General features: G+C 55.9%; 1 protein-coding gene across 3 annotated transcripts; it reads right to left on the reverse strand.

Annotated features, from left to right (window-relative positions):
- Window positions 1–5943: 5943 nt before the first annotated feature.
- On the reverse strand, window positions 5944–24424 carry WDR1 (WD repeat domain 1). 3 transcript variants are annotated; one of them, XM_049789790.1, is made up of 15 exons: window positions 24283–24424; window positions 23729–23850; window positions 18773–18863; window positions 16086–16233; window positions 15276–15456; window positions 12191–12268; window positions 11521–11601; window positions 11132–11365; window positions 10798–10887; window positions 9823–9977; window positions 9421–9508; window positions 8864–8974; window positions 8217–8390; window positions 7958–8025; window positions 5944–6470 (listed from the first exon to the last, which is right to left on the reverse strand). In XM_049789790.1, the coding sequence occupies exons 1-15, from the start codon at window positions 24296–24298 to the stop codon at window positions 6191–6193; spliced, it is 1917 nt and encodes a 638-aa protein (XP_049645747.1). In that variant the 5' UTR covers window positions 24299–24424; the 3' UTR covers window positions 5944–6190. The 3 variants fall into 3 exon arrangements, with proteins under 3 accessions (XP_049645747.1, XP_049645748.1, XP_049645749.1); XM_049789791.1 differs by having other exon boundaries at window positions 9823–9974; window positions 10795–10887; XM_049789792.1 differs by having other exon boundaries at window positions 6351–6758; window positions 7881–8025.
- Between the last annotated feature and the right edge of the window lie 2720 nt (window positions 24425–27144).

Genomic DNA, 27144 nt, shown 5'->3' on the forward strand with positions numbered 1-27144 from the left:
TGGCTTTGGGGGGGGGGGAATTCACCATCACAACCTGCAAAACTCATACCCCTTTGCAGTGACTTGTGCTATGTCAACTCCTGCCCACCCAGACCCTCAAATCTCTGCTCTCCCCATTTTTAATTTTTGTTTTTTGGGTCACACCGGTGGCACTCAGGGGCTACTCCTGGCACTCCCAGCAGGCTCGGGGGACCATATGGGATGCTGGGATTCGAACCACCATCCGTCTTGGATTGGCTGCATGCAAGGCAAATGCCCTATCGCTGTGCTCTCTCTCCAGCCCTGCGTTCCCCTCTTGATTAGCTTTCTCTGGACGTGTCCTGTAAATGCCGGTGACATTATTTCCCGGTAAGGCCAACATAAATCTGGCTGCTCCTAATTTGCATCAACCTTCCTGACACTCCTCCCCATACTTGAGATCCATCTCTCAACAAGGCCCACCCCTACCCCACACCCCACTTCTGCACCTCCTCCTAGCTACCACATCTCTGGATGAGAGGTTAAGACAGGGAGATGTTTACTTCGGGATGAAGTCCAACCCAGGAGCAGGCCCTCACTCAGATAAAGGGTGTTCAGTGTGGTGTTTTGGGAGAAGTCCAGCTGAGTGTAAGAAAGTTCGTGACTCTCATGGACTGCAGGAGAGTCGCACAGGGCACAGTGGGCCTGCCAGGATGTTTCCTGTGAGACCTTGTCCAAAAGACAGCTGGGAGCCTTTGGGGGCACTGATCCTGCTTGTGTGTTTTTTTTGGGGGGTCCAGCCCCATCATGCTTTGATCTTAATTCCTAAGTCCACTTGGTAGTCCCTTTTTGGGGGTATGTGTGTATGACTATGTCACATATATACATATATATATACACTTACTAAAATTTTGTTTTGTGGCCATGCTTAAAGATGCTCAAAAATTATTCCTGGCTCTGTGATTCAGGAATTACTCCTGCCAGTGCTTAAGGGACCTTATGGGGTGCTGGAGATTGAACCTGGATCAGTTGTGTGCTGTTACTCCACCCTGGATTTACGTGTAGCGACCTGAGACCCACCCATTTCTGGGAGGGGTCTTGGGAACCGGATATTAGGTGTGACCTTACCTGCAAGACCCGGCCCATTCCTGGGAGGGGTCTTGGAATAGGTAAATAAACCCGGAAGCCAGTGGATTAAGGGTCTTTGCCTTTTGGCCCTGCTGGGCGCTCTGAGGAAGATGGCTGAAAGGGTTTAGACGCAGGGTAGCCTGGAATGGCTGAATGCTTAAAAGGTTATGAGATAGGCCACACACACGTGGTGGCTAGGGCATGAATAAAGCTGATGGTTCCTAAGCCTGCCTGTGAGTGAGTCTTCATTACGCCGATCACCTGGGCTTGGGACCCACCGGCTGCATGGGGGATGAAGCCACATGGCTGGGGCCTAAGCACAAAGGCCTCCATCCATCGCCATCCAGCCCCATCCTTAATTATTTAATACAACAGTGTGCCAGGCAAGCACTCTATCTTCTATGCTACTGCTCCAGTCTTGAGTCGTTATTATTCTTTTTGGGTCACATCTGGTGGTGCTCAAGGGTTACTCCTGGCTCTGCGCTTAGAAATCACTCTTGGCAGGCTCAAGGGACAATATGGGATGCCAGGAATCGAACCACCGTCTGTCCTGGATTGGCTGCATGCCAGGCAAATGCCCTACAGCTGTGCTCTTTCTCTCTCTCTGTCCCCCAAGTTATTTATTTTTAAATTTAAAACAGAATTATCGTGAGGTAGTTACAAAGTTGTTTCAAGATAGCGTTTGTTGGGCCCCGAGAGATAGCACAGTGGCGTTTGCCTTGCAAGCAGCTGATCCAGGTGATTGGTTCGAATCCCGGTGTCCCATATGGTCCCCCGTGCCTGCCAGGAGCTATTTATGAGCAGATAGCTAGGAATAACCCGAGCGCCGCTGGGTGTGGCCCAAAAACCAAAGAAAAAAAAAGATAGCATTTGTTTAGTTGCTATTTAATTTGAAAGGTAAATTGAGTTTTGGTCATACAATGGTCAAGTATTGTGAAAATATGAGGACAGGACTCAACCTTGTGGCCAATAGCCAGGAGCGGGCCTTGAGCAGTGAGCTTCAAGTAGCCCCTGAGAACTGCCAGGTGTTGTCCCAATAACCCCCCACCCCCTCAAAAAAAAAAAAAAAAAGAAAAAGGTCAGATGCAAGCGTCTGTCTTGGGTCCAGGCAATTAGGAGCCGCAGAAGCAGTGGGCCCATTTTGCAGGTGCCTATATGCCAATATGGAAGGTGCCTCCTTCCATAGCTGCTGGGGCTGAGCAAAGAATCTAGCGCCCTCATCAGAGGTATGGGGCGCATGCCGTGCCCCTCACTATCAAATCCTGCTCCTTGCACCAGCGAGCCTCAAAAATGCTAGTGTGACAGTGAGGTTTTCTGCAGAGATTAGCTGTGCTATCTCTGGACCCCACCTCTTTCCTTCAAGGCTGCTGCTGGCCCAGCTTACCTATTTTCCTGTATGTTCATATACACATTTTTTTTTGGGTTTCGGCTGCACTCAGTGGTGTCCAATTGTTACTCCTGGCTCCACACTCTGAAACCACTCTGTGTTTGTTGTGCTATGGCTCTGGGCCCAATGTGCTCAAATAATTTTAGCTGCAGTGCTCACGGAGCTTGCTGGGATTTGCACAATCTGTCGGTAGAATGTTTGCTGCCCACCTAGGAAAGTATAGGAGTGCACACCCGGCCCCGGAGCCCAGCTCATAGAAAAGGCTCTATCAAGGGCCGGGAAGGTGGCGCTAGAGGTAAGGTTGCAAGCGCTAGCATAGGACGGCAGCGGTTCGATCCCCATATGGTTCCCCCAAGTCAGGGGCAATTTCTGAGCGCATAGCCAGGAGTAATCCCTGAGCATCAAACGGGTGTGGCCAAAAAACCAAAACAAAACAAAACAAAAAACAAAAAAAAGATGCCTTTGGGCCGGGAGAGAGCACAGCAGCGTTTGCCTTGCAGCCGATCCAGGACCAAAGGTGGTTGGTTCAAATCCCGGTGTCCCATATGGTCCCCTGTGTCTGCCAGGAGCTATTTCTGAGCAGACAGCCAGGAGTAACCCCTGAGCACCGCTGGGTGTGGCCCAAAAACAAACAAACAAAAAACACAAAACAACAACAACAAAAAACACAACAACCAGAAAAGGCTCTATCAGAGTGGGCTGTTGTAGTGCTGAGGAGCCCTTGGCAGCTGGCCTGCACTTAAAGGAGCAGGGGCTTGTTCAGCACCCCACCGTGGACAGCACCAGACGTGCCCCTGCAGGAAGTCAGTGCCTTCTGGCCTCTTCCCTTAAGGAAACCTGAGCTTCCTAAGAGCAGGGCAGAGGAAGACAGGCACTGAGGAGGCCAGGGAGAGCCAGCCGATTCCAGGCACTGGCTTGGAATCTTTGAGGCAAATATTTTGCCTTGAAAGTGAGCAGTGCTGAGCAGGGTCAGGCTGGCAGCCTGGTCTGGCTTATCAGGAACAGCTCTGGGGGCCCAGGGTGGACAGGTCTATTTTTTTAAAAAACAATTTTTTGGGACCACACCATGATGCTCTGGTTACTCCTATGTGCTCAGAAATTGCTTTTGGCAGGCTCAGGGGGCCATATGGGATGCAGGGATTCAAACCACCGTCCCTCCTGGGTTGACCACTTGCCTTACAGCTGTGCTATTTCTCTAGCCCCTTAAAATATTTAATATTTTAAATTAATATTAATTTTTTTTGCTTTTGAGCCACACTCAGTGACCTCAGGGGTTAATACTGGTTCGGGATGCTAGGGATCAACCCGAGGTCTGTCCTGGATCAGCCATGTGCAAAGCAAATGCCCTACTGCTGTGCTATTGCTTCGGTCCCTTAAAAAACATTTTATTAAATCTTACCACTAGTCTTTAAAGGGCTGGAGAGACAAGTAGGGGACAGTGAAAAAAAAAATCTGTTTCTGAGTGAAGTTAACATACTTCCAGGTATTACCTATCTTCAGTGATGAGTCTTGTCTTTATTTGGAGACTCCCACATGTATTCAGTCCCTCCAGCTACCACAAATCTCCATTTGAATCCTTTTAGCACCGCACTAACAAAGGAAATATTGGGCACACAGCTGCACAGAATAAGCAGGCATTATCCAACAACCATTTCTTTTTCTGGAGGGTGGGGACTCCCAGTGATATTTAAGGCTTTCTCCTGGAGGTACTCAGGACCGTATGAGATCAGGGGTTTGAATCCAGGTCAGTTGTATGCAAGGCCCTCCCTGCTGTACCATCACTCTGGTCCACATCCATGCTGAAAAAATTTTGGGGGGCCACAACTGGCAGTACTCAGGGGTTTCTCCTGGCTCCTAGCTCAGGAATTACTCTTGGCAGGCTTGGGGGACCATATGGGATACCAGGATTGAACCTGGGTCAGCCACGTGCAAGGCAAACACCCTACCTGGTGTGCTAATGCTCTGGCCTCCTTCCTTACAGATTATTATTATTATGTTTTTGGTATTTTGGGCCACACCTGGTGACACTTGGGTTACTCCTGGCTCTGCGCTCAATCAGAAATCGCTGCTGGCTCAAACTGAGGTCTGTCCTGGATGGCTGTGTGCAAGGCAAACATCTTATTGCTGCGCTATCGCTCTGCCCCCTCACAGAACCTTTTTTTTTTTTTTTTTTTTGGTTTTTGGGCCACACCCGGTAATGCTCAGGGGTTACTCCTGGCTATGCGCTCAGAAGTCGCTCCTGGCTTGGGGGACCATATGGGACGCCGGGGGAATCGAACCGCGGTCCGTCCGAGGCTAGCGCAGGCAAGGCAGGCACCTTACCTTTAGCGCCACCGCCCGGCCCCCCCTCACAGAACCTTAAGGCAGTCTATTTTCACTTTTAGGCCACACCTGGCAGTGCTAAGGGATCACTCCCGGGGACCACATGGGATGCTGGACAGGATGCATTGTGCAAGACAAACACCTTACCTTACCCATTGTATTATCTCTCTGGTTCCCTCTACTTTCCTTTTTTTAGCCTCTGGTTTTTGCAGCCTTGCAGAGGTTTGTGACTGGAGCCTATGCTTCCACTGTCTTGTTTTGGAAGTAGGGGTGGAGTTGTACCCCACAATGCTCGGGGGCCCACGTGGTGCAGGGATTGGACTGGGGGGCCCACATGCAAGACAAGCACCATAACCCTGTGCCATATCTCTGGTCCCACCCATCAGCAGGGCCCAGGGACAGGGAAGGAAACAGGGTCACTGTCAGGGGCCTTTCTGGCCTCTATTGCCAGTACTGCTATCATAGCACAGGTCAGGGAAAGGGAGCTGGGTGGGGAGACCTGCCCAGACTAATGCATTCCTATAGATGGTGCCCCACTTCTGTAAACTCCAACGCAGAACATGGAGGGCCCTGGCAGTCTGAACTTGAGAAATGGAACCCACTCTGGGCTGACTCTGCACCCCAGCCATCAAATGCCCTTTCTCAGTCAGCCAAAGCCACGCTGTAAACTGAGGAGCAAATACTTTGTTGGGGGGAGGGAAGGGGAGCCTCCAAAGCAATGCTCAGGACAGGCCTCAATGCAAGGTCCCCAAGATCCAGTGCTGCTCAGGCCGCTGACTGGAGATACACCACCACAACCACCAGTGGTGTTCAGGGGCTCTCTGTGAGGGGGTCGTCTGTGCATCTGGCACTCACCTGGCCCTCAGACAATTGGCCAGCCAAGGGCCAAGTGGTCTAGCTGGTCCAGGTGCCAGCTCCTCCTTGCCTCAGAAGGGACGCAGGTGGGATGCAGGCAGGCAGGAAGGGGCCCAGAAAGGGGGTGTCAGTGCCACGGAAAAGTGGGATGTGTGTGTGTGGGGCCCTGCATGGAGAGACAAGCCATTTGCTGACCTCTCAGCTTGAACTGGGGGCCTTCTCTACATGGGCCAAGCACAGATCCTGACCGCGACGGCCCTTCCCACCCCAGACACGCAAACCCCTCACTGGGCTTTTTGCTGCTTTTTATTTTCTGCGCTGAAAAAGAAAAGTGAAAACATCGACAGGTACTTTACAGCGACTCCATCTCTGCCTTTAAATTAATCTCTGCTCTTATGGGGCAGGAGGGGGGGGTTAAAAAAACGCACAAGAACACCCACACAGGAGGGTGGGAGGGGTAACAGGGCTGCCCCCACCCTGCTCCGCCTGCTAGACTGAGGGCAACAGTTAGGGGACACAAGAGAAGTAAAATAAAACAACTCACGAATCCGCCCTGAAAATCACGCAGACACTGATCATGAAACAAGGCTGGTGTGAGCGCAACCCACTGCCCCACACCCGTGTGCCGGCTGCCACCAAGGGCTCCCCTTCCTGCCACTGGGGCTGGAAGCTTCTCACGAGGAGGCTTGGGGGGCAGTAAGGTGGAACCTCCCTTGACAGAGGCAGGAGCCACGGGGGGCACGGGACGGTGTGCTCTGGAGGCGCTGCCTCTGGAATGTTCCGCACGAACGCGGGCTGGCTCCCACACGAGCTGAGCTGCGTAAGTGCTCTGCTCGTTGTCTGTCATGTGCAAACTCACTGTCTAAAGCTTTCAGAAGGACGCTGAGAGGAGCCCCCTGCAGAGACGGGGGGCAGGCGGGGTGGGGGACGACAGCGCCCGCTCCCTCCCTCAGGGCAGGGCGAGCGGTAACTTCGGGTCCCTGATTGGAGGGCACCGGCCCTCAGTAAGCGATTGTCCACTCCTTGACAGATGCGTCGTGGGACGTGGTCACCAGCGTGTGCGCGTCCAGCCAGGCCAGGCTGCTGACGTGGTGGAGCCGGTGGGCGTCTGCGGAGAGGCGAGGGAGAGGTTGTTAGGCCGTGCCATCTCTCCCTCCGATGGCAGCACCCCAGGATCCAGCTGCTATCCTGGTGACTACCAGAGTCCCCAGTGCCCACGATGTGGCAAGGGCAGCCTTTGCCCGAAGGAGACATGTCCAAGTTAGTCACCCATGGATGGAGAGAGCCTCTGGCAAGAGTCTGCTCATACATGCTTGACTCATGAGACAGCCACCCAGAGGTGCCAGGCAATTGGCATAAGTGACACTATCCCATCATACACGCCACATGATCATGTGACTGTGGGCCCCAAACATCTTCCATACCAGAAATTTTCCGACCTGAGCTCGCCTGTGGTGACAAGGGGGACTGTGGCCTGGGCCCCTCCTAACTGTGCTCATCTGCCCCATCCTTCCCATGAAGCCTGGGCCCCTTCCTTGCACCCTGTCTGGGCAGGCATTGGGGGGCCCCCTCACATGTGGAGAATCTATGTTCAGGCATACTCAGCCAAACTTGCTCATCAGTGACCCCCAGAAAGGACACAGGGCACTCCCCCGCCCATTACCCCGTTGACCCCAACACTTGGCACTCGAGTTCTGGAACTGAGGACCAGCATGGGTGCAATCACAGGGGGTTCACAGAGCTCCCAGAAGGCCCAAAAGAGGCGACTGACTCCTTGCTGTCCTGCTAAGCCCCATGCCCAGGTTGGCTGGAGAACATGGTGTATGCTCGTGCACAGGGGGAGTGCGTCACCTTGGATCTTTTTGCGGGTCACACCCGGCGGGGTTCAGGGGTTACTATATTACTGGCTTTGTGTTCAGAAGTTGCTCCTGGCAGGCTCGGGGGACCACATGGGATGCTGGGAATCGAACCGGGGTCTGTCCAGGGCTGGCTGTGTGCAAGGCAAATGCCCTACCGCTGTGCTATTACTCTGGACCCTCACCTTGGATCTTTTTGTTGTTGTTGTTTTGGGGTCACACCCGTCAGTGCTCAGGGGCTACTCCTGGCTCTATGCTCAGAAATCGCCCCCGGACAGGCTCAGGGGACCATATGGGATGCCCGGATTCAAACCACTGACCTTCTGTATGTAAGGTAAACACCCTACCTCCATGCTCTCTCTCTGGCCCCTCACCTTGGATCTTGACCCTGGTCTCGGGGTCACTCAGAGTCCACACGTACACCATCATGTCCATGCCACCCGAAGCAAAGTGCTCGTTGTCCGGGGACCAGGCCAGGCAGACGATCTTGGCATGGTGCCCGTAGAAGACGTTGTTCTCCTGGGGGCAGTGGAGGAACGGGCAGGGGGGTCAGGGGCAGCAGGCATTGGCAGGTCACCCCTTTAGCCCACGTGATGGCGCTGTGGCCGATGCCGAGCTCGGGGGTCCCGACCCCAGGAAGGGGCTCCCAGTCAGCTCAGGAGTCCTCATCGGGCCTCCTTCCATGAAGACCAGAAACAGAGGCCACTCACCGTGTAGCCGTCGGCCACACTGAACACCGTGACCACTTTGCTGGCATCACACACAGCGAGGAAGGCTCCGTCGTGGGAGTAGGCGAGGTCGGTGACGGGGCCCTTGGCTTCTAGGAGCTTGTCCTCCGCCTTGAGCGTGGAGCCCAGGATGGAGTAGAGCCGGACGTTCCCATCCTGCGGGTCACAAGGCAGCTGTCACCGGCGCTCTCCATCCCCGCCCCAGCTGGCCTTGCCAGTGCATGTTCTAGAAGGCTTGGGCAGGTGTTCACAGGCTGATCTTGAGAAACCTCGCATGCCTGAGCTCCCTACTCTGTAGACACACTATGGAATAGGACGGGTCTCTAGGGCAATTTTTCAGAGGAACACAGGGTGGCAGCTAAGAGCTCAGGATCTGGGCCCGGGGCCTCCTTGACAAGGTAGAGGTTATGAACCCCGGGTGCCATGACACTGACGTGGGCAGGAACAAGTGTGACTAGGTGTTGTCAACAGGGCATACACAGCACCTCAGGCTGCTCCCAGGGACTCCTCCACCCCTCAAATGTCCCCGAAGACCTTGCCATCTTAGCATCTGGGGTCCAGGCTGTACCAGGAGACTCTACCGCACCCCCCCCCCCCCATCTGGGATCTTGGACGAGGAAGGGACTTACTGCGCCCCCGACTGCCACCGTGTCGCCACCGGGGTGCACGGCCACCACTTCAGGCTCGTAGTCAAGGTTGTCAACACTGAAGCACTTCTTCTGGTCCTTGAGCAGAACGATCTAGAAAGCAATGGAGGTTCAGAGCCTGGGCAGGGCTCCGGCTGTTTAGTCCTCTGCTGCCCCCTGTTGACCACCCACGGAACAGGTGACCACCACAGGAAACTACTGGGCCAGGTTCCAGGTACAGAGCAGAGCCAGCCAGCAATAAGCCAGGTCTGCAGAAAGTGGTCAGGCCTGGCTCGGTCCAGGGCACTTTGTCCCTGTCAGTCCAAGAGGCACAAGAGTACATTGAGGATGAGTGGGCTTGGCCACAAAACAAAAACAAGGAGGATGAGTGGGAACTCCCACTACCTCCCTGCTGTGCCTCCTTCTCTTCTCGTGACAGGACCTGACAGTGGGGACAGGGCCAACCACATCCCATGCGACAGCGAAGCCTCCCCTGCCGTGAGGTTCCGGAATCAGACCCCAGAAGCCCGAGCCCTACCACTCTGACACAGGTCCCCTACCTGGCCGATGCACACGACCACAGTGTAGCCTCCGGGCCCCACAGCAACACACTTGGGCTGCACATCCAGCTTCACGACCCCCTGTCCGCTGCGAGGGTGGGAAAGGCCTTACTGAGAGTCAGAGCATGGGGCAGCTACACATCACAGTGACTCCCGCCCACACTGGGGTTAAGTGCCATCCCGCCATGGGATGCACTGCAGGCCTGCAGCCAGAACCCGGCACCAAAGAGGTGTCCACTACCTCTGGCTTTAGGCTATGTCACCACGGCCTGGGAAACGGCAAACACCAAGCGGGTGAGAATTCTGTGAAGGCCCGAGGCAGGCTGAGTGCACCTAGGCAGGTGTCCAGATTACTGTCAGGACGCAGGGTTGGGTGCCTCCCAGTTTGGGGAACCGGCTTACCTGTAGTCCCGAAGCTCCAGGTTGGTGTAGCGAACCGTATCGTCCATGCTGCAGCTGACCAGCTGCCCCGACTCGTCCACTGCCATCCGGGACACCTGATTCGTGTGCCCCTTCCCAGTGAAGGCATCGTTCTCACCAGTCTCGGCATCCCAGTAATGTGGGAGGGTTAAGGAAACTGTGGGGGTTGATGTTACCTCTCTCACAGCTAGGAGGGGTCTGTGGTTAGTACTTAAGAGTGGCAGGGGGGGCCTGGAGAGATAGCACAGCGGCGTTTGCCTTGCAAGCAGCCGATCCAGGACCAAAGGTGGTTGGTTCGAATCCCGGTGTCCCATAGGGTCCCCCGTGCCTGCCAGGAGCTATTTCTGAGCAGACAGCCAGAACCCCTGAGCAACGCTGGGTGTGGCCCAAAAACCAAAAAAAAAAAAAAAAAAAAGAAAAGAGTGGCAGGGGAGGGAGGAGGGCAGATGCAGCAAGAGAGAGGCAGAGACAACAAGATGGATGGAGGACAGTTGAAGGAGGGCGCTTAAAAAGCTTAGCTGAAAGGTCTTATGAAAAACATGCACATGGTGGTTAGGGCCTTGGAATAAAGCTGATGTCTCCTGAAACTTCATCTGACTGCTGTGTATCGTTTCCTAGCTGTTATCCTGAACCCATAAAACCGTGGGCAAAAGGGGCTGCAGGCGCCAGGTCAGGCTGAGAAAGGCCTCACCATACATCCATGCATGACTCGGACTCTATAATAATTAATGCAACAGGTCCTGACCCTAAGAGAGGCCCGTGAAGCACCAGGACCCTGAGCCTGTTTTAGATGAGAGACTTGGGGACATTAGACTGGAGAGGGGTGTGTGTCCCTGTCCCAACCAGGAATTGTGTGGGAGGAGCAGGGGGCTATGCGTTGGGACTGAGTGCGCAGGGCAGGGAGACACACTCTTGGGCCTTGTTGGCAGTGCACCAGGGCAGCAGTCATGAGAGGATATTGATGTGGCCGTCGTGGCTCCCCGAGTAGATGTAGGACTTGCCTCCGTTGCTGTGCACGGTCAGACACTGGATGGACTTGCTGTGACCCTTGGGGAAAGGGGGGCGGAAATGGTGGGGAGCTGAGTGGCACCCCCTGGGGTCCCAGAACAATGGTGGGCCAGAGTCTTCTAGAAAACACTCAACACTCTGGACGCCAGGCCGATAAGATTTCAGTGGCTGCCAGGCCGCTCTTCACAGGCAGGCTAAAGTAGCCCTGTTCAACAGCTTCAGGAGTGCTTTCCTGGGCCAGCCTCCAGTCCCCCCCCCTATCAGATATGGGACCCCCCCTCACCTTGATGACCTGTAGGGGCTTGCTAGGGTTGTTCTTGTCCAGGTAGTTGATATAGCCGGACAGGGACAGGCTGAGCAGATGGTCCTTCTGCCACAGGCAGCCCAGCTGCTGGTCCAGGACATTGGAGCCCAGGGTGAAGGTGGTCACGGCTGCTGCAGTCTCCACGTCCCACAGCTTGGCCGTCTTGTCCCCAGAGGCTGAGAGCAGCTGGTTGCTATCGGGGCTCCAACTCACCTGGGGGCCGCAGGCAAGCATCACGGTCAGAGTAGGGAGATGCAGGTGTCCCAAGGGGAGAATTTGCACCCACCGCACTGCACACCCAACTCAGCACCTCCAGCTTCCCCCCAAGACAACACACCAGCTCCGGTGCCAAGAGCCCTGTGACTCACCGCATAAATGCCGCCGTCGTGGGCCTTGCTGCCACCCAGCGCACCCACCTTCTCCCCTGTCTTCCCATCATAGATGAAGATCTTCAGAGAGAAGAACGGGCAGGGGTTACCCTGAATGCACGCCACGCAAGGGATCCCCAAGAGTGAGTCACTCAACCCTGTGACCCTGAGAGACACCCCATCATGTGACCCTAGAACTAGGACGAGAATGATGTCCCACATGGGGGCTTCCCAAGCATATTACCCCACCCTGTGACCCTGAAGCCCGGCAAAAGATACCGTGTGTGTGTGTGTGTGTGTGTGTGTGTGTGTGTGTGTGTGTGTGTGTGTGTGTGTGTGTGTGTGTGACCTCAGGGATTGTGCTACAAGAACCAATGTCTGTCGCCTGCCTCTTAGTGTGTGTGTGTGTCGGGAGGGGGGGGGGTCAGGACTCCCTGACAGGAGAGGAGATGTGTCTGCAGGGCTTTGCCATAGGCCCAGCCAAGAGGGTACCAGGAGATGAGGAAGATGCTAATGGTGTGTGTGTGTCTGTGTGTCGGGAGGGGGGTCAACACTCCCTGACAGGAGAGAAGATGTGTCTGCAGGGCTTTGCCAGAGGCCCAGCCAAGAGGGTACAAGGAGACGAGGAAGACGCTGATGGCCCAAGTCTGCCCACAGTGCTCACACTCACCTGGCCGTCAGCACTGGCTGTGGCAAATCTGTTCCCGTCGGGTGAGAACCGCACACAGTTGACAAAGCGGCTGTGGTCCTGCCGAGAGCATGGGGACATGGGAGGCAGGTGAGACTCGGGGGCCACGATTCCCAGAATAAGTCCCAAGCCATGCTGGCATCCCCAGCATTCTCAAATGGGGCCTCAGCTCTGCCTGCCTTCCCTTTGGGGGGTCCTTAGCATGGGAGGGGCCTCCTTCAAGGAGCTATAGACCCAAACCCAGACCCAGCAGTAACTGGTGGAGTGACCAGTTTTCATCCTATTCAGGATAATTCTTCTGGGCCAGAGATAGCATAGAGGTAAGGCATTTGCCTTGCATGCAGGTCGGTGGTTCGGATCTCTGCATCCCATATGGTCCCCCTCGAGCCTGCCAGGAGTGATTTGTGAGCATAGAGCCAGGAGTAACCCGAGTGCTGCCGGGTGTAATCCCAAAACCAAAAAACCCCCCAAAAAACCCAGGATAATTCTTTGCTACAAGTACTGCTGGATCTGTCCTTTACCCTTCCTGTCCTCCAACAGAGGGGGTGTCTTTCTCTTCCCAATAAAGACCTGCTCTCTCAGGGAGAAGCAGCTTGAGGTTCTGGTTTCCCACAACTGGGCTATTCTGCCTGCCGGCCTTAGTGGTAGGACTAGAAAGCTTGTGGTGTTTTCCTGTTGTGTGGATTATTTCCTGTGCCGGAACACCCATTTCCCAGTTCCTCTGGATCGGGGCATGAGGCTTCCGCTTCAAAGAATGAGGTGCCTCAAGCCAAGGCAGACATGGGGCTCTCAGAGAGATGGCGAGGCAGCCTTAAGGGGGACTAGGTCCTGTTGCTAGGTTCCCCACCCCAGCCTCCTGCTCCCAGACCTACCAGAATACAGTCCGGTGGCCTCAGCTCTGGGACAGGACCTGCTCCAGCAGTGAGACCTGCCCTGAGAGCTGGATCCCAGAAGTCTAGAGCGTGCTGAGTGAGGGGATACATGGGGGCTGATGGAGCCAGCCTGGATACCCTTCAGGTAGGGTTTCCAGAAACCTCCTGACAGGCCAGCGGCTCTTAGACATGCTGGAAGGTATGAGACCCAGGCATCCCAGAGTATCCTGGCTCTCAGACCCAGTACAGGCCCAAGAAAGCCGAGTCCAACCATATACCACAAACTAGTGTTCTGTGATGGTTCTGCTTCTAGATGTTTCTTCCAGGACCCTCAAAGCCACAAGATGTGTTCTTCCCATGAAGGGAGGCTTGTGAGGACACGAGGCTCCCTGAGCACACCTCCTTAGGACCCCCAGAGCTCTGGCAGTGGGACAGGGGTACCCTGATTTCGCCTCATGGAGCTGGAGCAACTCATGGCTGCTGAGAGGCCTTTAGCCTCCATCTACTAAGCATTAAATGACCCTCAGTAGCAGCCAATTGGCTTCTCCCTCCGGCTGTGCCCGTGGCTGCCGGTCTTGGGCAAGCTTCTCAGGAGGCCCAGCAGGCTCTCGAAATAGCCAGAATGAAATAGCAGGGAGTGAGTTAAAAATAGCCCTGCCATGGGAAGGCCAGGCCATTGTGTGAAGAGCAAGCTGGGGAGTCTTGGAGACACAAATGGGGGACTAGCGAGCCAGAGAGAGGGCCCAAAGCCTGGCCCAGGTGCCACCATCTGGGAAAGTCACATGGCTGCTAACGGGCAGCACTCTACCTGCAGGAAGAGGGACCTCTCGAGTGTGGGGGATAGTAAAGCACTAGGGGTTCTGGCCAACAGGCATCATGGCACTGGGGCTCCACACTCGACTTTCACAGATGAGCCCCCAACCACAGTACCCCGGGTGCAAGACCGGACAGCCAAGCTACTAGGGCAGCCCAGTTCGCAAATACACGGGCTAGTGTCTGGCTCCAGATGCATCTGCCCCTGGACAAGGCGGTGGGCAGATGATCTTGCCTGGAACTCTCTACCTGGCCCCTTAGGGCACCAAGAACTGTGGCTGGGCTCCTCATCTGCCATCCCTCTTTCTGCAAGGTACTTCCAAGGAAGCAGTCCCGAGTCCCTGAGAGAGCACCTGAGTGGGTAGGCAAAGCCATACAGAACAGGTGTGGCCACACGAGCTTTGGGCTTTCCCCAGAGTCTTTTCCAGCGAAAATGAGATGTTTCTCACAGCCCCTTAACGCCCACAGTCCACCAGGGCCTGGGTCTCCCACAGCTCTTCTCTACCATCTTTCAAGTCTAAGCCCAGGTAACCCCTGGTTGGCTCAGGGGCAGTATCTGGGATGGAGGTGGAGAGCACATGGCTGGTTGCCCAGGATCCCTCTGAGCCTGAGAATGGCTTCTGGTTTCCCGGGGGATGGGAGTAGAGAACAGCTGAAGCAGTGAAGAGCAAAGACAAGTTGGGAAGGGGAAGGGAGAGAACATTCCAGTCAGGTGATGGGCAAGCTCAGACTTCAGCTAACAGCACACTAAGCTATAGTCCCTCCTGGGAAGGGAACAAGGCTGGACACATCCAGCGTTGCCATCATGGGCCCCCTTCTCTGTCCTTGCCCAGCCTTGTTCCCCCAACCCTGCAGGAAGGGCCCACCAGAACCTCAGTCCCCGCTCCCCGCTCTCAGGCATCTCCTCAGAGGCAGGCACCTAGCCAGGCCTGCTATACCCTTTACCCTAGCCCAGACTGTGTCTGAGACCTGCCCCTTGGGGAATGGGCTGGGAGGGTACCTCCAGAGTAAGGGGGACCAGTCTGGGCCCCTCCAGCAGGGGCTAGAATGCACCAGGACCAGTTGCTATGCTGGCCAAGTTCTCCCACCTCTGGGTTTGGACCAGGGGCAGAAGTGAGCATTGGGAGCACCCAAACACAGCTTACAGATGGGTCAAGGGGCATACCCAGGCTCCCCTGCACTGAGGATGCCCTCTCTGCAGACACACCCGGAAGTGCATCCCCACGGCCAAAGGGTACAGTCAAGTGAGGGCCCCAACTAGTGGAAACCACTGTATCTCCCTAGTGTATTCCCATACAAATTGTTCTTTTGGGGTACACGCCATGTATGAGTGGCATATGTCAGACCCTTCCTAGCATCTGCCCCCAGGACAGGCCACTCACGCCAATGGTGAACTTGAACTTGAACGGGGGCCCCTCGAAGAAGGCAGCACAGTTGTCGTCGCTGCCAGTGGCTAGGCGGTAGGGCCGGCTCTGCTTGATGTCTACGCTGTTGATGACCTTGTTGTGGCCCGTGATCTCACCCACAGACGAGCCGCTGTCCCACAGAAACACAGCGCCAAACCTTGTCCAATGAAAGCAGCATGGTCAGGAGGGCTGCAGAGCAGCTGTGGGTGGGGGCCCCCCGCATGTACTGGTGGCCTGAACACGCATAGGACTTTGGCTCAACATGGAGCAGGGATGGAGACAGGGCGTGTGGTCGAATTCACCTGTGCCCCTTGCTACAAGCCCCCTGCAGGTGATGGGGGGGGCACCCTGCTTTTGCTGATCCCAGCAGCATAGAAGGGTCCCTTCACCCAGAAAACACCCAGAATCACAAGGAGCCTCTGGTAAGTATCCGTTACCAGAGGAGCAATAATGGAGCACATCACTAGACACATGAGGCAAGCAGCCAGGCTGAGCTGACTTGGTGGGTCACTGTCCCAAAGGACAGCAGCCACTGAGGGACCCACAACCCCTGTGGTCCCAAGCAGGATGGCTTCAGGGACAACCCAGGTGGGACCACGTAGTCACTTCAACTGGGCACAGAAAGACCCCAAGCAAGAAGGGAAGTCCAGGACACCAGAGAAAGTGTCTGACCCTCAGGGGCCACTCACTGTCCTGCACTGGAGGGTGGGACTGAAGGCCATGACCCCTCTTGAGGCCCTCTGCAGGACAGGGGGTCAGGGGGAAGCTAGCGGCCAAGGCACTCACTTCTCCCGGCCTTCTCCGACCACAGCAATCCTCTTGCTGTCTTCCGTCCACGCAATGTCCTTGATCTTGCCGGCAAAGGGCTGGTACTCGTACTTCAGGAGGTGTTCCTTCTGCGTGGTATCCCAGATCCGCAGCTTCCCCGAGACATCTGCGGGCATAGGGGGCGGCTGCGAGGCTGGGGCCAGGCCTGGATTGTGGCAGGTGGGGACCAGGCCCATAGCAGCAGCACAAGCCTTTTAGCTGCTCGGCTAGCCAGCTGCCAATCAGAGGTGAGGCCTGCCCGACACCAGAGACGCCATCCTGTCCTCCCCCTGGAGTCTACTGGGGGAAACTCTGAGCTAGTGACCCCACCTCTCTGGTCGGTCTCTGGGAGAGCCGTGGGGCCCAGCCCCGGCTCACGTTCCCATGCCTCTCTGCTTGAGAAGCAGCACAAGGCGCGTGAGGTCACCTAGCACACAGGCTGGCACTGAGCTCCTGGGGCAGGAGGAGGGAAAGGGTCTGTCCCTTTAAGGGCGGAGACATCAGTTAGAAGGAACCCCCTGATTACTGTCATTAGAGGCAGTTGTGGGGTGGGGGAGGATGTATAAAAAAAAACAACCCAGTGTGGGGGTGCTGGCTGCATTTCCCAGAAGGCTTTGCTGGAAAGACTGCTGGCAGGACTTGCTGTTTCTTCTACCCTGTAGCTCCTCCTGCTTTTCCCTCTCCTCTGGTCCTCTCTCTAACGGACCCCTCGCCTTGGTCCTAACCTCCCTTCCTCCCTCTCTCCCGTATTCTCTCTACCTAGGGGTTGGCTGGAAGGCCCCTGGATTCCTTACCCTGACTGTTCCTCTTTTAAACCCATTCTCCAGAAAAACCTTCCTGGTCAGAGTCATGCCTGCTTGGCCTTTAGCAAGGCGGGCTCTGGCAGTTAAGGGGCCGTGTCAGGTGAGGGGGGAAGGGGCTCTCAGCAGGGAAGGCAGAAGGCATTCCTGGGACCCAAACATAGCTGTGGCTTTTTCCAGGGAGAAGAGATTCAGGATCCTTGTCTGGGGGGCAGGGTGAGGGCCTGAGGAAGGAATCCGAGGCCCTGCCAGGGACCCTGGTGGAGGAACCAGGATATATGAGTGCTTTTCAGAAGGGAAACTGAGTCTGGGCACTCACACCAGCCCTGCCTACTTCCCTGACAGGCAGCCCCAGAACAGACTGGTACGTGGCCAGAGGGCAGCAGTGAACATACACCCAGGCAGGTGATCCCATGTGCTAGGCGCAGGCCAAACTAAGCATGCATACACCCACCTACTCAGGCCAAACTGAGTGAACACATGAACAAAGAAACGCGCGCGTGTGTGTGTGTGTGTGTGTGTGTGTGCGCGCGGAGATGTCATCTGTGTGTGTGTGTGTGTGTGTGTGTGTGTGTGTGTGCGCGCGCGCGCGCGCGCGCGCGCAGGAGATGTCATCTGCTGGGCTCAGACCAAGCCAAGCACTTGCATTCCACAGCACAGTACCCTGTGCCCCAACCCCCAGGCTCTACCTCTGTGCCCAAAGCATCCCAAACCAGGTGACAAGCAGGTGTAGCCCCGAGCAGATTCAGGCCCCAATTACAGGAAGTCCCGAGAGTGCTGCATCCCTGGGTGAGGCCTTGGAGCTACGAGGCCGCTGCTCGGATCTGACCCCCTCACCAAACACCAGGCAGGCGGCTCCAATACCTTTGACCACCGCAGTCCCTGGCTGCGAGAACCAGATTCCAAGGGCTGAAAACACTCCACCTGCAGCATTACTACTACAAGGGATGGAGAAGGTATGCCCCCACCCCCTCAGACCCTGTGTGGGCAGATCCTCTTGGGCCCTTGGCCCTGCTCAGACAAGCAATATCTGGTGCACTGGGCAGCAAGTGGCACAAGGGAGCCCATGTCCATGCTCAGGGAGCTCTGTGGGGGTGGGTGGGGCAATGATGGGGAGTTTCGGGTCTGAGAACAATGCTTGGCAGAAGGAGCCAGTTAGGATGACAGACCCAAAGGACAGGAAATCTTGTACCCCGCCCCACCCCAGAACTCACTGAGAGCAGAGCACACACAGTCGCAATGTCTAGCTTGGGCCTCTCCACAGGAAGATTCACGGGCCTGCCCGCCAGCCCAGAGGTGGGGGGCAGCAGTCCTGCCCATAACCCGCTTTCCTCAGACATGGCGTCAAGTACCCGGATTGGCTGCATGCAAGGCAAATGCCCTCCCTGCTGTACCATTGCTCTGGCCCTGGCTCTTTCATTTTTATCCCTCTTCCAGGGGGCTGTTGAGGCCCAAGTTCCCTGTTCATCTTCGGACGCCTGAGGGTCTATGCCAGGACAGACAGATAGGGCGCCCCTTTCTCCCATGTGGAGTTTGAAGCCTGTGCCTTTTGGTAGAGGTGCCGATGGAATACCCCAAAGATCTGAAGCCGCACAAAGTGCTAGGCTGGAGAGAACAAAGGCCTGAATACACACGAAATAGGGCATCTATAAGATCTGTGCTGGGCTGGACAGAAAAAAGGAAGCTACAGGCGACATAATGCACACAACCACACAATGAGCCGTCATCACAGGCCCACATACACCCCGGTGCCACTGCAGCTTTGGATGCACCACCAAGTTGTGGGGCAGGCCACCTCGTCCCTTGCCCCCTGACCTGAGACCCACCTGGACAGTGCTGGGGAGGACCCAAAGGTTGCTCACATACCTCCAGAGGCGATGTAGAAGCCGCTGGGTGCGTACTTGGCCACTACCACCTGGTGGGCGTGCTCCGTGTAGATGTCGGCCACGGACGGGTTCTGAGGAGGGAGACCCGGAATGATCACGGGGAACCTGGGCCGCCCACCAACCATTCTCCCCAGGTACACACACACGGACAGTGGGCAAGGCCCCATGCTCCCCAGAAGACACGAATTATCCAGCAGGAAAACTTCCGGGAGTCGGGACCAGGGACAGAACAGAATGAGTGATCTCTGAGCAGTCAGGGGAAAAAGGGAGAAAAGACACCCCATACCCGCCAAAGTATCCCTCTCTGTCCAACTTCTAGGGTGGGACTTGGGGATGACTTTAATGTCTTTGCTGCCTGTCCCATATACCTGTTAGTACAAGTGTGGGTGCATGACACACGACCAAAGTTCACTCTAACCACCTTCAGGTTTGGGCCAGAGACACATCTTGAGGGGTTCGATCCCAAAGAACCATCCTACCCACCATGTTTGGAGTCTACCCTGACAACTGGCAACTGGAGTTACCAGCCCACCCTAAAACCCTGCGGTATAGGCTTTCTCCATGAAGTCAGGCCACCCCTTGCACTCTTGCCTAGCCCAGATTATTAAGAATGGACGAAGTGAGCAGCCAACAGTGCTGGCTGGCCAGGGCTGGAGCCCCGCCTGTGTCTGCTCTCCCTTCCCTGGCAAAGATCAGAGGCCGCTGGTCCGGTGGCAAGGACCAACCTCAGCACCAACACGGCCGAGGAGCCAACAATGGTTCCCCACGTGCAGACCACAGCGCACCCCTCCACTGTGGAATGCACCAGCGAGTTCTTCAACTGTCTTCTGGGAATAAATCCAGGCTCAGTTGCCTTCATCTCCACCGCCCCCCCACCCATGAGTGCTCCATGAGCCACAGCTCTATGCAATTCCACATACATGGCTGCGAGGAAGCCTCTATCCTGACCCCCCACATTTTCACGGGGCTCATCCAGGTCATCCATGTCTCCCCTAGTCTCCTCATGCCTTGTCCCCACACCGAGACACAGGGTCTGCCCTCTGTACCCACCGGTCCCCAGCATGGAGCGGAGCAGGGGGCAAGCCCGAGGCAGCCCAGCGAAGCAGCGTAGAAGCGGGTGGAACAGGAAACTGGGCCCTGGGTATGGGCTGGGGAAAATGCTCCTTAATTCATCTGGGGAATGTGCTCCTTCACCTGGTCCCTGTCCTCCGCTCAGAGGTCAGATACACTGCAGAGGTATCCAGCACAGCCGTTGACCCGGGATGGGCTGCTCAGAGGTGCTCAAGAACTCAAGCTAGTGGGTGGAGGAGGAAGTATGTGGTGGCAGAGAGTTAAGTTGAAGAAAGGGAAGGCCGAGTGCCAGCCATAGCCCAGAAGGAAGGGTGTTTGCCCTCACACAGGTGATCGTGATCTAGGCCCCATCCCCGGCATCCCACCTGGTCCTCCAAACCCCCAGGAGTGATTCCTGAGCAGAGCCAGTAGGAAACCCTGAGCATCACCTGGTGTGGCCTCAAAACAGTCAAAACAATTACCAAAGAAAGGGCTGGGGGAGGCGGGAGAAGCGCAGAGTGCTGGGTATGGAAACTATGAGCGGTGGACCCCGAGCTTCAGGTCTAGTCCAAGGGCCCAGCAAGTGCCTGAAGGAAACACAGGGGCACTTCTAGCTCCAGCATTCCAGTTACCCCCAAAGACCCCAGGGGTGGGGAGCAGCAGCAGCCAAGGAACAGGATTGGGCGGCTCTTCTCCAGGGAGGCGCAATAACCCAAGCTCAGAGAAGATGCTACCTTTCTTCCAACCCTCTTCCACGGCAGGGCGAGGGAAGTACCCCCAATCCCACCACAGAAGCCTCTACGTGACCCCCACCCCCATTTCATCCCCATCTGTCTCAAGCTCCTTCTAGAGAACTCTTAGGTATCCTGCAAAACCCAATCCAATGGTGCCACTGTTTCTTGGCACAGCTCGGTTAGTGGCTTGAGCCATTCTCAGAAAGTACCAGACCAGGGTCTAGACAGCTCTCAGGCCAGATCTAGGTTGCCAGGCAACTCCCTGGACCACAGCAGCTGGCAATGCCAGCTAGCCCTCAGGGAAGGGCACTGCGGGAAGGGCAGAGGGGCATCAAGCGCCAAGGACCAGCTGTGCCCGGAGACAGGCATGGGCATCGCCTCCCAGCAGCTCAGGAACTCCCCCAGTAGTGGGCTGGCTCCAAACTCTAACTGGCCTCACTGAGAAGGGGCTGGGGCTTAGAGTCACTAAGATGTCGGCTGTTCCTGCCCCATAGCAATCATCTGCCTAGGACCTGCCAATTGCTTCTCCTGGGTGGGGGGGGGGAATCCCAATGTTCTCCAGCCACCCAGGGTGCAGCTGTGCTGGATCCGAGGGAGGGGCAGACAGGAGCAGGTAAAGGACGAGGGCGGACGAGGTCGGTCCTCGTGGTCAGCATCCCTAACCCGAGACTAGGTGGTCCTCATGTCCTGAAATGGGGTAACTGCATCGGGCCCAACCCCTGCAGATTCCGGGGCCACATTCCCATCACTCACACACTTTGTCATGGGGCCTATACTCATGACATGCACACTTTGGCATGGGAGACCCGGAGCCCTGCAGGCTGGGGTAGGCACCTGGCATGGCCCTTCTAGGGGCGCCGCACCCCTGCACTTTGCTTGAAGGATGGGGAGGCAAGGGGGGCCCAAGGGGGACCTCCAGGCTCTTTGAGAGTCCCTGCAAAGGAACTTCCTCTCTGCATGGGAGCCAGAGCAAGTGTATACAGAATGCACAAGCACCAACTTCTCGAGCACCCCAGGCAGCCTAGTGTGGGGTCCTGTTGGGGTGAAGCAATGGAGGCCGAGCTGATCTTCCCCATTGCCTGCCTGATGCTCACCCTGCAGGGAAGGGCACATCTAAGAAGAGCAATGCTGGAACCCCAGTGCCCAAGTCTGCTAGCTGCTGGCTAGACCCTCGCTGAGTGCTGGTGGGCAGATAGGGGGCCATAAGGAGACGCCCTGCAACCAGTACCATCTGCACACACAGAAGGTGGGTGAATAACCAAGTCATGCAGTTACTTAGGAGGCCACAGGGCACACAAGTCAAAAATCACGCAAGGCCCACTTGTTTTTGTCAGACACATGGAACATTCCAAGTGGGGCAGACAAGGTAAGGGGCTGAGAGGTGACTGCTGAGGACAGAGTTGCTCAACCTGGCAGAAAGATGGCAGGAGGCTAGACAGCCAAGAAGCCCCAGTGCTCCTATTTACTGGAACTTTCCAAAGCAGAGCAGAGGCAGGGACAGGTGGGTGACTGACTAGCCTGTTTTGGTCATGGTCCAGGTGAAAGGGAAGGGGGTGAGCATGAAGTCAGAAACAGACAAAGAATAAAAATGTGCTTCGTTTGGGAGAAACCTGAAGAGTCTGGATTTGCTGCAGAATATGCTGGGGGGGGGGGCGACGACAAAAGTGGGGTGCAAGTGCAGGTTCCAGGTGGGCCTTGTCTTTGTGGGGACAGGGGAACCTGAGCATGAGATGCCAAGTGTGAGTCGTGGCCCCAGGCTATCTGGGGGCCATTTCGTTGCCTTTCCATTTCCCGTCTCAATCTTATACCTTTCCTTCTTCCTGCACCCCTAATCCAAACCAGTTCCCCCTCCCATGAGTGTCCACGGACCACCCATATAACAGAGCCCAATGTGGCCTGAACAGAGCAGGAATGTCATGCGGAGAACCTAAGAACAGGTAGTGGGAGACAGGAGCACCCCAGCAGTGGAGAGCCAGTGGGGAATGCAGAGCACTGAGGGAGGGACAGGTTCAGGGACAGGTTGGGTTGAAGCTCCCCTCCACTGAAGGGGCCAGACCTCCCTTTAAAACGATCCACTCACCAGAAAGTGCTTGGGCCAGGCTGCTTGGCAGAGATGCAGCCTGCTGATCGGACGGACACCTGACTACTGTGTACACTCAAGATGACTCGAGTGCTTTAACTGCTAGATGCTGTGAGCATCTTTGGGCCACATTAGTACCCCGAGACCACTGGGGATCACTAGGACCGACTCCATGGAGCCAATAGGGATCCAGTAGAGGTGAGTTGATTCCTTCCAGCATATTCCAAACACCCCACTTTCAAAGGGTGTGGATGGGGACAAGGCAGAAAACACTAAAGGGAGGAACAGGGACCGACTACCTGGGAGGGGGAAATGGGGTGCCCCAGCTTCTCATGGCTGAGAAACCAGGTGCAAAAAGCTCATCCCTTCCCATGTCTCCTAGAGGCCATGGGCAGGGGAGTAGCAACAGATGGGAGGATGCTGACTTCCGACAGGGCCTTGGGCACCCCCACAATCTCCACCTGGCTGGACCCCAAGTGCCTGCTGCTATCTCCATCCCGATTCCACCAGGGCTGGAGAGGGGGTGGTGGGGAAGAGTGAGGCGCCTCCCAGGATCAGGCAGCCTATCAGTGGGCCCCCACCCCATTCCCAGAAGTGGATGCTAGTCCTAGTTGTCAACATGGAGACTGAGTGTGGACCAGGGCCCTGGGGGTCTGTTAATTATTAACCCTCAAATAGCTAAGTGGGATGGGGTGTGTTGGGGAGACAAGAGGTCTGAGCTTCCTGGAGCAGTGGGAACCCCACCTTGTGCCCTCCCCAAGATCAGGGCAGCAGATAACAGGATCTGACCCATCCAGACCCTCTAGTGGTCACCCCCCAAAAAAAACCCCAGGGCCTACAGGAAGTGGACAGAGTCCTCCTGGAATGGCGGGGTGCCTTTGCTTGCTTAGGTGTGGTCCTTGCTTAGGCTGAGCCAGACTGGGCCGGGCTGGGTTGGGTTGGGTTGGGTTGGGTTGGGCTGGGCTGGGCCTAATGGCGGTAGGCGTGGCTTCCTAGTGGGGTGCAGGAGGAGGAAGAGGAAGAAGCTGGGGCCCACAGGGGGGAACAGAGGGAAGCAGGCAAGAATACTCACGTCGATGTTCCTCAGGATGACGCACTTTCCATTGGTGTAGAGAAAATTGTTGCCCTTGGGGTCGCCGCCGAGGATCTTGGAGACACCCCTCTCCACCTGGGGGAGGCTGGCGAACACTTTCTCTGCGGAGACACACGCCCCCCAGGAGGGGCCAGGGTTGGCAAGGAGCAGCTGGAGGTGGGGGGCCAGAACCAAGACACCCGGGGTGGGGGATCCAAGTCCCTGCTGATCACCTGTTGCTTGGGCCTCCACTTGGGAATGGGGAGGTGAAGAGGGGGGAGCCTGGGAGCCACTTGCAGAGGCCCAGATCTTGGGGTGTTGGGTGGGGGGTAGGGGGTGATCCTCCTGGCATTGCAGCACCAACTTGGTGCAGGCCCTGGGGGGGTGGAATGCATGCCGGCCCGCACCCCTAGAGGCTCGGGATCCAAATCCCCGCCATGCATTTTGATTCCCAACACCTCCCAAGCACCCTGGGGGATGCCCGGGCGGTTCGGCCATCCCCCCCATCCCACCCCCAGTCCACCTCCCCGCCTGGAATGTCGCGATGCACTCACTGATCTCGTACGGCATCGTCGCCCCGCTGCTTCCTTCCCCAGAGAGCCTCCGATCGGTGCGTGCAAAGCCCAGCCCAGCCCGAGCCTCCGGGAGCCGGGGAGAGACGGAGCGGAGGAGGCGCAGCGAAGGGCTCCGCCCAGCTCCGCGCGCTGGCGCGACTGACGCGCCCGAGCCGGAAGCGCGGCCCCGCACGCACCTCGCCCCCCAGCTTTGACCAAATATAGTCAAATGCTCGGCTCGGCTCCCAGCGCGCCTGCGCGCTCCCTGGCCCCACCCACCCCGCGGGCCACGCCTCCTACGCGGGAAATGCCGTGACCGGAAATGACGACACCACCGGATTTTTCATAAAAGGCCGCGCGCGCCGTCGCGAGCGTCAGAGTTGTCGTGGAAGCCAAGGCGGGAGGGGAGGCCTCAGGGAGGCCTTGGGCTTTCTTGGATCTTAAGGAAACTTGGAGAAGAAAAAAGATTTGAGGGGAGAGGAAAAAGGGGAAGGAAAAAAAATGAAGAGAAAGGATTGTGATGGGGGCAGATTCTGATTCTATCTTTGGGAAAGTTTAATATTTTTAATTTTTTGGGCTTATCTGGTGGTTAGACATTCCCCCCCAGAATTCTGGGGTGACTTGCACACGTTTTGAGGGGGTGCTTGATGTTTCTTCTGCCTTCCAAACCTCCCAAGTTGACTTCAGGGAAGTTGCTCTGGCTGGAAACTGGGTTGGTGGTGGTGGTTTTTGGGGGGCAACGGAGAGCTTGAGAGTGGCTGTTTTTTTTTTTTGGGGGGGGGATCTTTCATGTGATCTTTCTTGTTGGAATTTTAGGAAGCCCTGCAGAGAGATTGGTGGGGTGCCTGGAAGTGATTGGGGGCGGGTTTGGTTGGAATGGAGATTTTAGAAAAAATCATTTAAGGAAGGAATTGCACGCATGTGGGGGGAATAATGTGAATAATCTTCCCCCTAAAATGAAGGCTGTGTGGCTTTTTGAGGACCATAGGAAGCGACTTTGGGTCGAGGGGAGACGGGGAAGACCCTTTTCTGATGAAATTTGGGGGTAGGGGAGGAAGCTGCCAGTTCCAGAGGTTGGTTGGGCGCTCGCATCCCCCCAAGCCAGGAAGCCCTAAAGTGGGGGACAGTTCTGAGCCCGTTCATAATTTGTCTCCTTGCATACGCTTCAGGGTGTCCCACCCGGCCTCTTGGGAATGGATGCCCATGTCCTTATGGCCTCGCACTTTTGCCCCCCACATTTTCGCTTTAACTTTTTTCCCTTGGCTCATCTCCAGACTAGTCTGTTCTCTGAACTGTAAACCTCGATCTCTGATGGACCTGTCTAGGCACTCGAAGCCGGCACACTTGCCCCTCCGTTTCCTTATCCCCCCAAGGTCTAAGCTCCTGGGTTAAGGGCATGCACCTGGGACTCAAAAGGGAGTTTTAAGGACACACCTGGCAGCTCCCCACTGTATTCTTAACTGGTATGGCCCTGCTCCCCCCCCCCAAAAAAAAAAACAAGGTCTTAAGGGCATGTACCTGCTCCCTTTACCCTCCACCTGTGCCAAGGGGGAGGCTGGAGCCCCATCAGAAATAGAAAGGTTGAAGTAACACACTTGGGGGTCTTGCACTGTCTTACTGTGACCAGGCAGCTTCCTCACAGAGAAGGCCCTGGCAGAAGGGGCTTTGGGACTACTGAGAACAAAAACCTGGCAGAAAAGATTTTGGCGGGGGTCCAGGACTTTGGTTTGAGGAAGTCAGGCCTGCTGAGGGCTCAGAAGAGATTATTCGCTGCAGTTGCTGGGGGTGGGTGAGAAGGAGGGTAGGGGGAAACCTAGGGATGGGGATCCCGGCATCGAGTCCAGCCGAATTTAATTTAGAGGTAATCTCAGGCTGGCTCAGCTGTTTTCCAGCACATTTGTGGGTTCCATTGCCTTTTACACTGAATGGGTCCTTGAATTGGGGGGACCCAATTGTGGAGGGGTGTTGGTCAGCTCTCAAGATTGTTGTCCCACTTTAAAACTCAGTTGCAAGGTCCCTTTTATGTATAAGGGGTGAGGAGAGAGGGTGATGTTTTTGTCCTTAAAACTGGGAAGATGAATCAAAGGAACCTCCTTCCCACTGGAATTGAGACTTCCTGGGGCCCCCTTTACACACACTTCTTGTATTGGCAAGCACATTATGGGGATGTCTCTGGGTCTGGCGGTCATGTGGACAGCCACCATCCTAGCAGGAGGATTGTATGGTGGGGTGCTAGGTCTTAATCTTCTGGAGCCTGTCCCAGAGCCCCAAAGTACCTAACGCTAGAACCCTGCACTTAACTGAGGCCACTTTTCTCCCCCTTACTCTAGCTTTCCTGCAGCATTTAAGATGGAGAATAACAAGCATGAAACAGCACCCCAGTTCTTGACAGCTGATCTTGGAAATTGGTACCTGGGCCTTAGGCTCCCTTCTGACCCTTTTGTGGGTTTGGGCTGCCCCCCCCCCCAAAAAAAAAAAAAACTCTTCAGGCCAGTCTGTTAGCCCCACAGCTGCTAACAAATGCCTGTTGAGTACAAGTGTGGTGGTGGTAGGGCTCTCAGCGATCTCGTCAGAATCCCCAATTGCAAATGGTGTCCCCAAGACCTAAGAGCTCTCTGCAGAGATGTTCACTGAACCGGGCCACATTTGCTGTTTGAGGGGTTCAGCCGGCAGAGACCTACTTGAGGCCCTGCAGCCCCACGTCTTGGGCAAATCTAAACTCAAGGAAGTGAGCTGGATGCTTATAATTGGCCTTAAAATTTAGTTCGTACACAGATGATGGATCTTCCAAAAGTCTGAGGGACCAGGCCACCAGAGTGCTGAGCCCTCCCCAAGGCCTGCCTGCCTTCACCTCTTGTTCCA

Source organism: Suncus etruscus, chromosome 16, assembly GCF_024139225.1.
Source record: "Suncus etruscus isolate mSunEtr1 chromosome 16, mSunEtr1.pri.cur, whole genome shotgun sequence".
Classification (NCBI taxonomy): Eukaryota; Metazoa; Chordata; class Mammalia; order Eulipotyphla; family Soricidae; genus Suncus; species Suncus etruscus.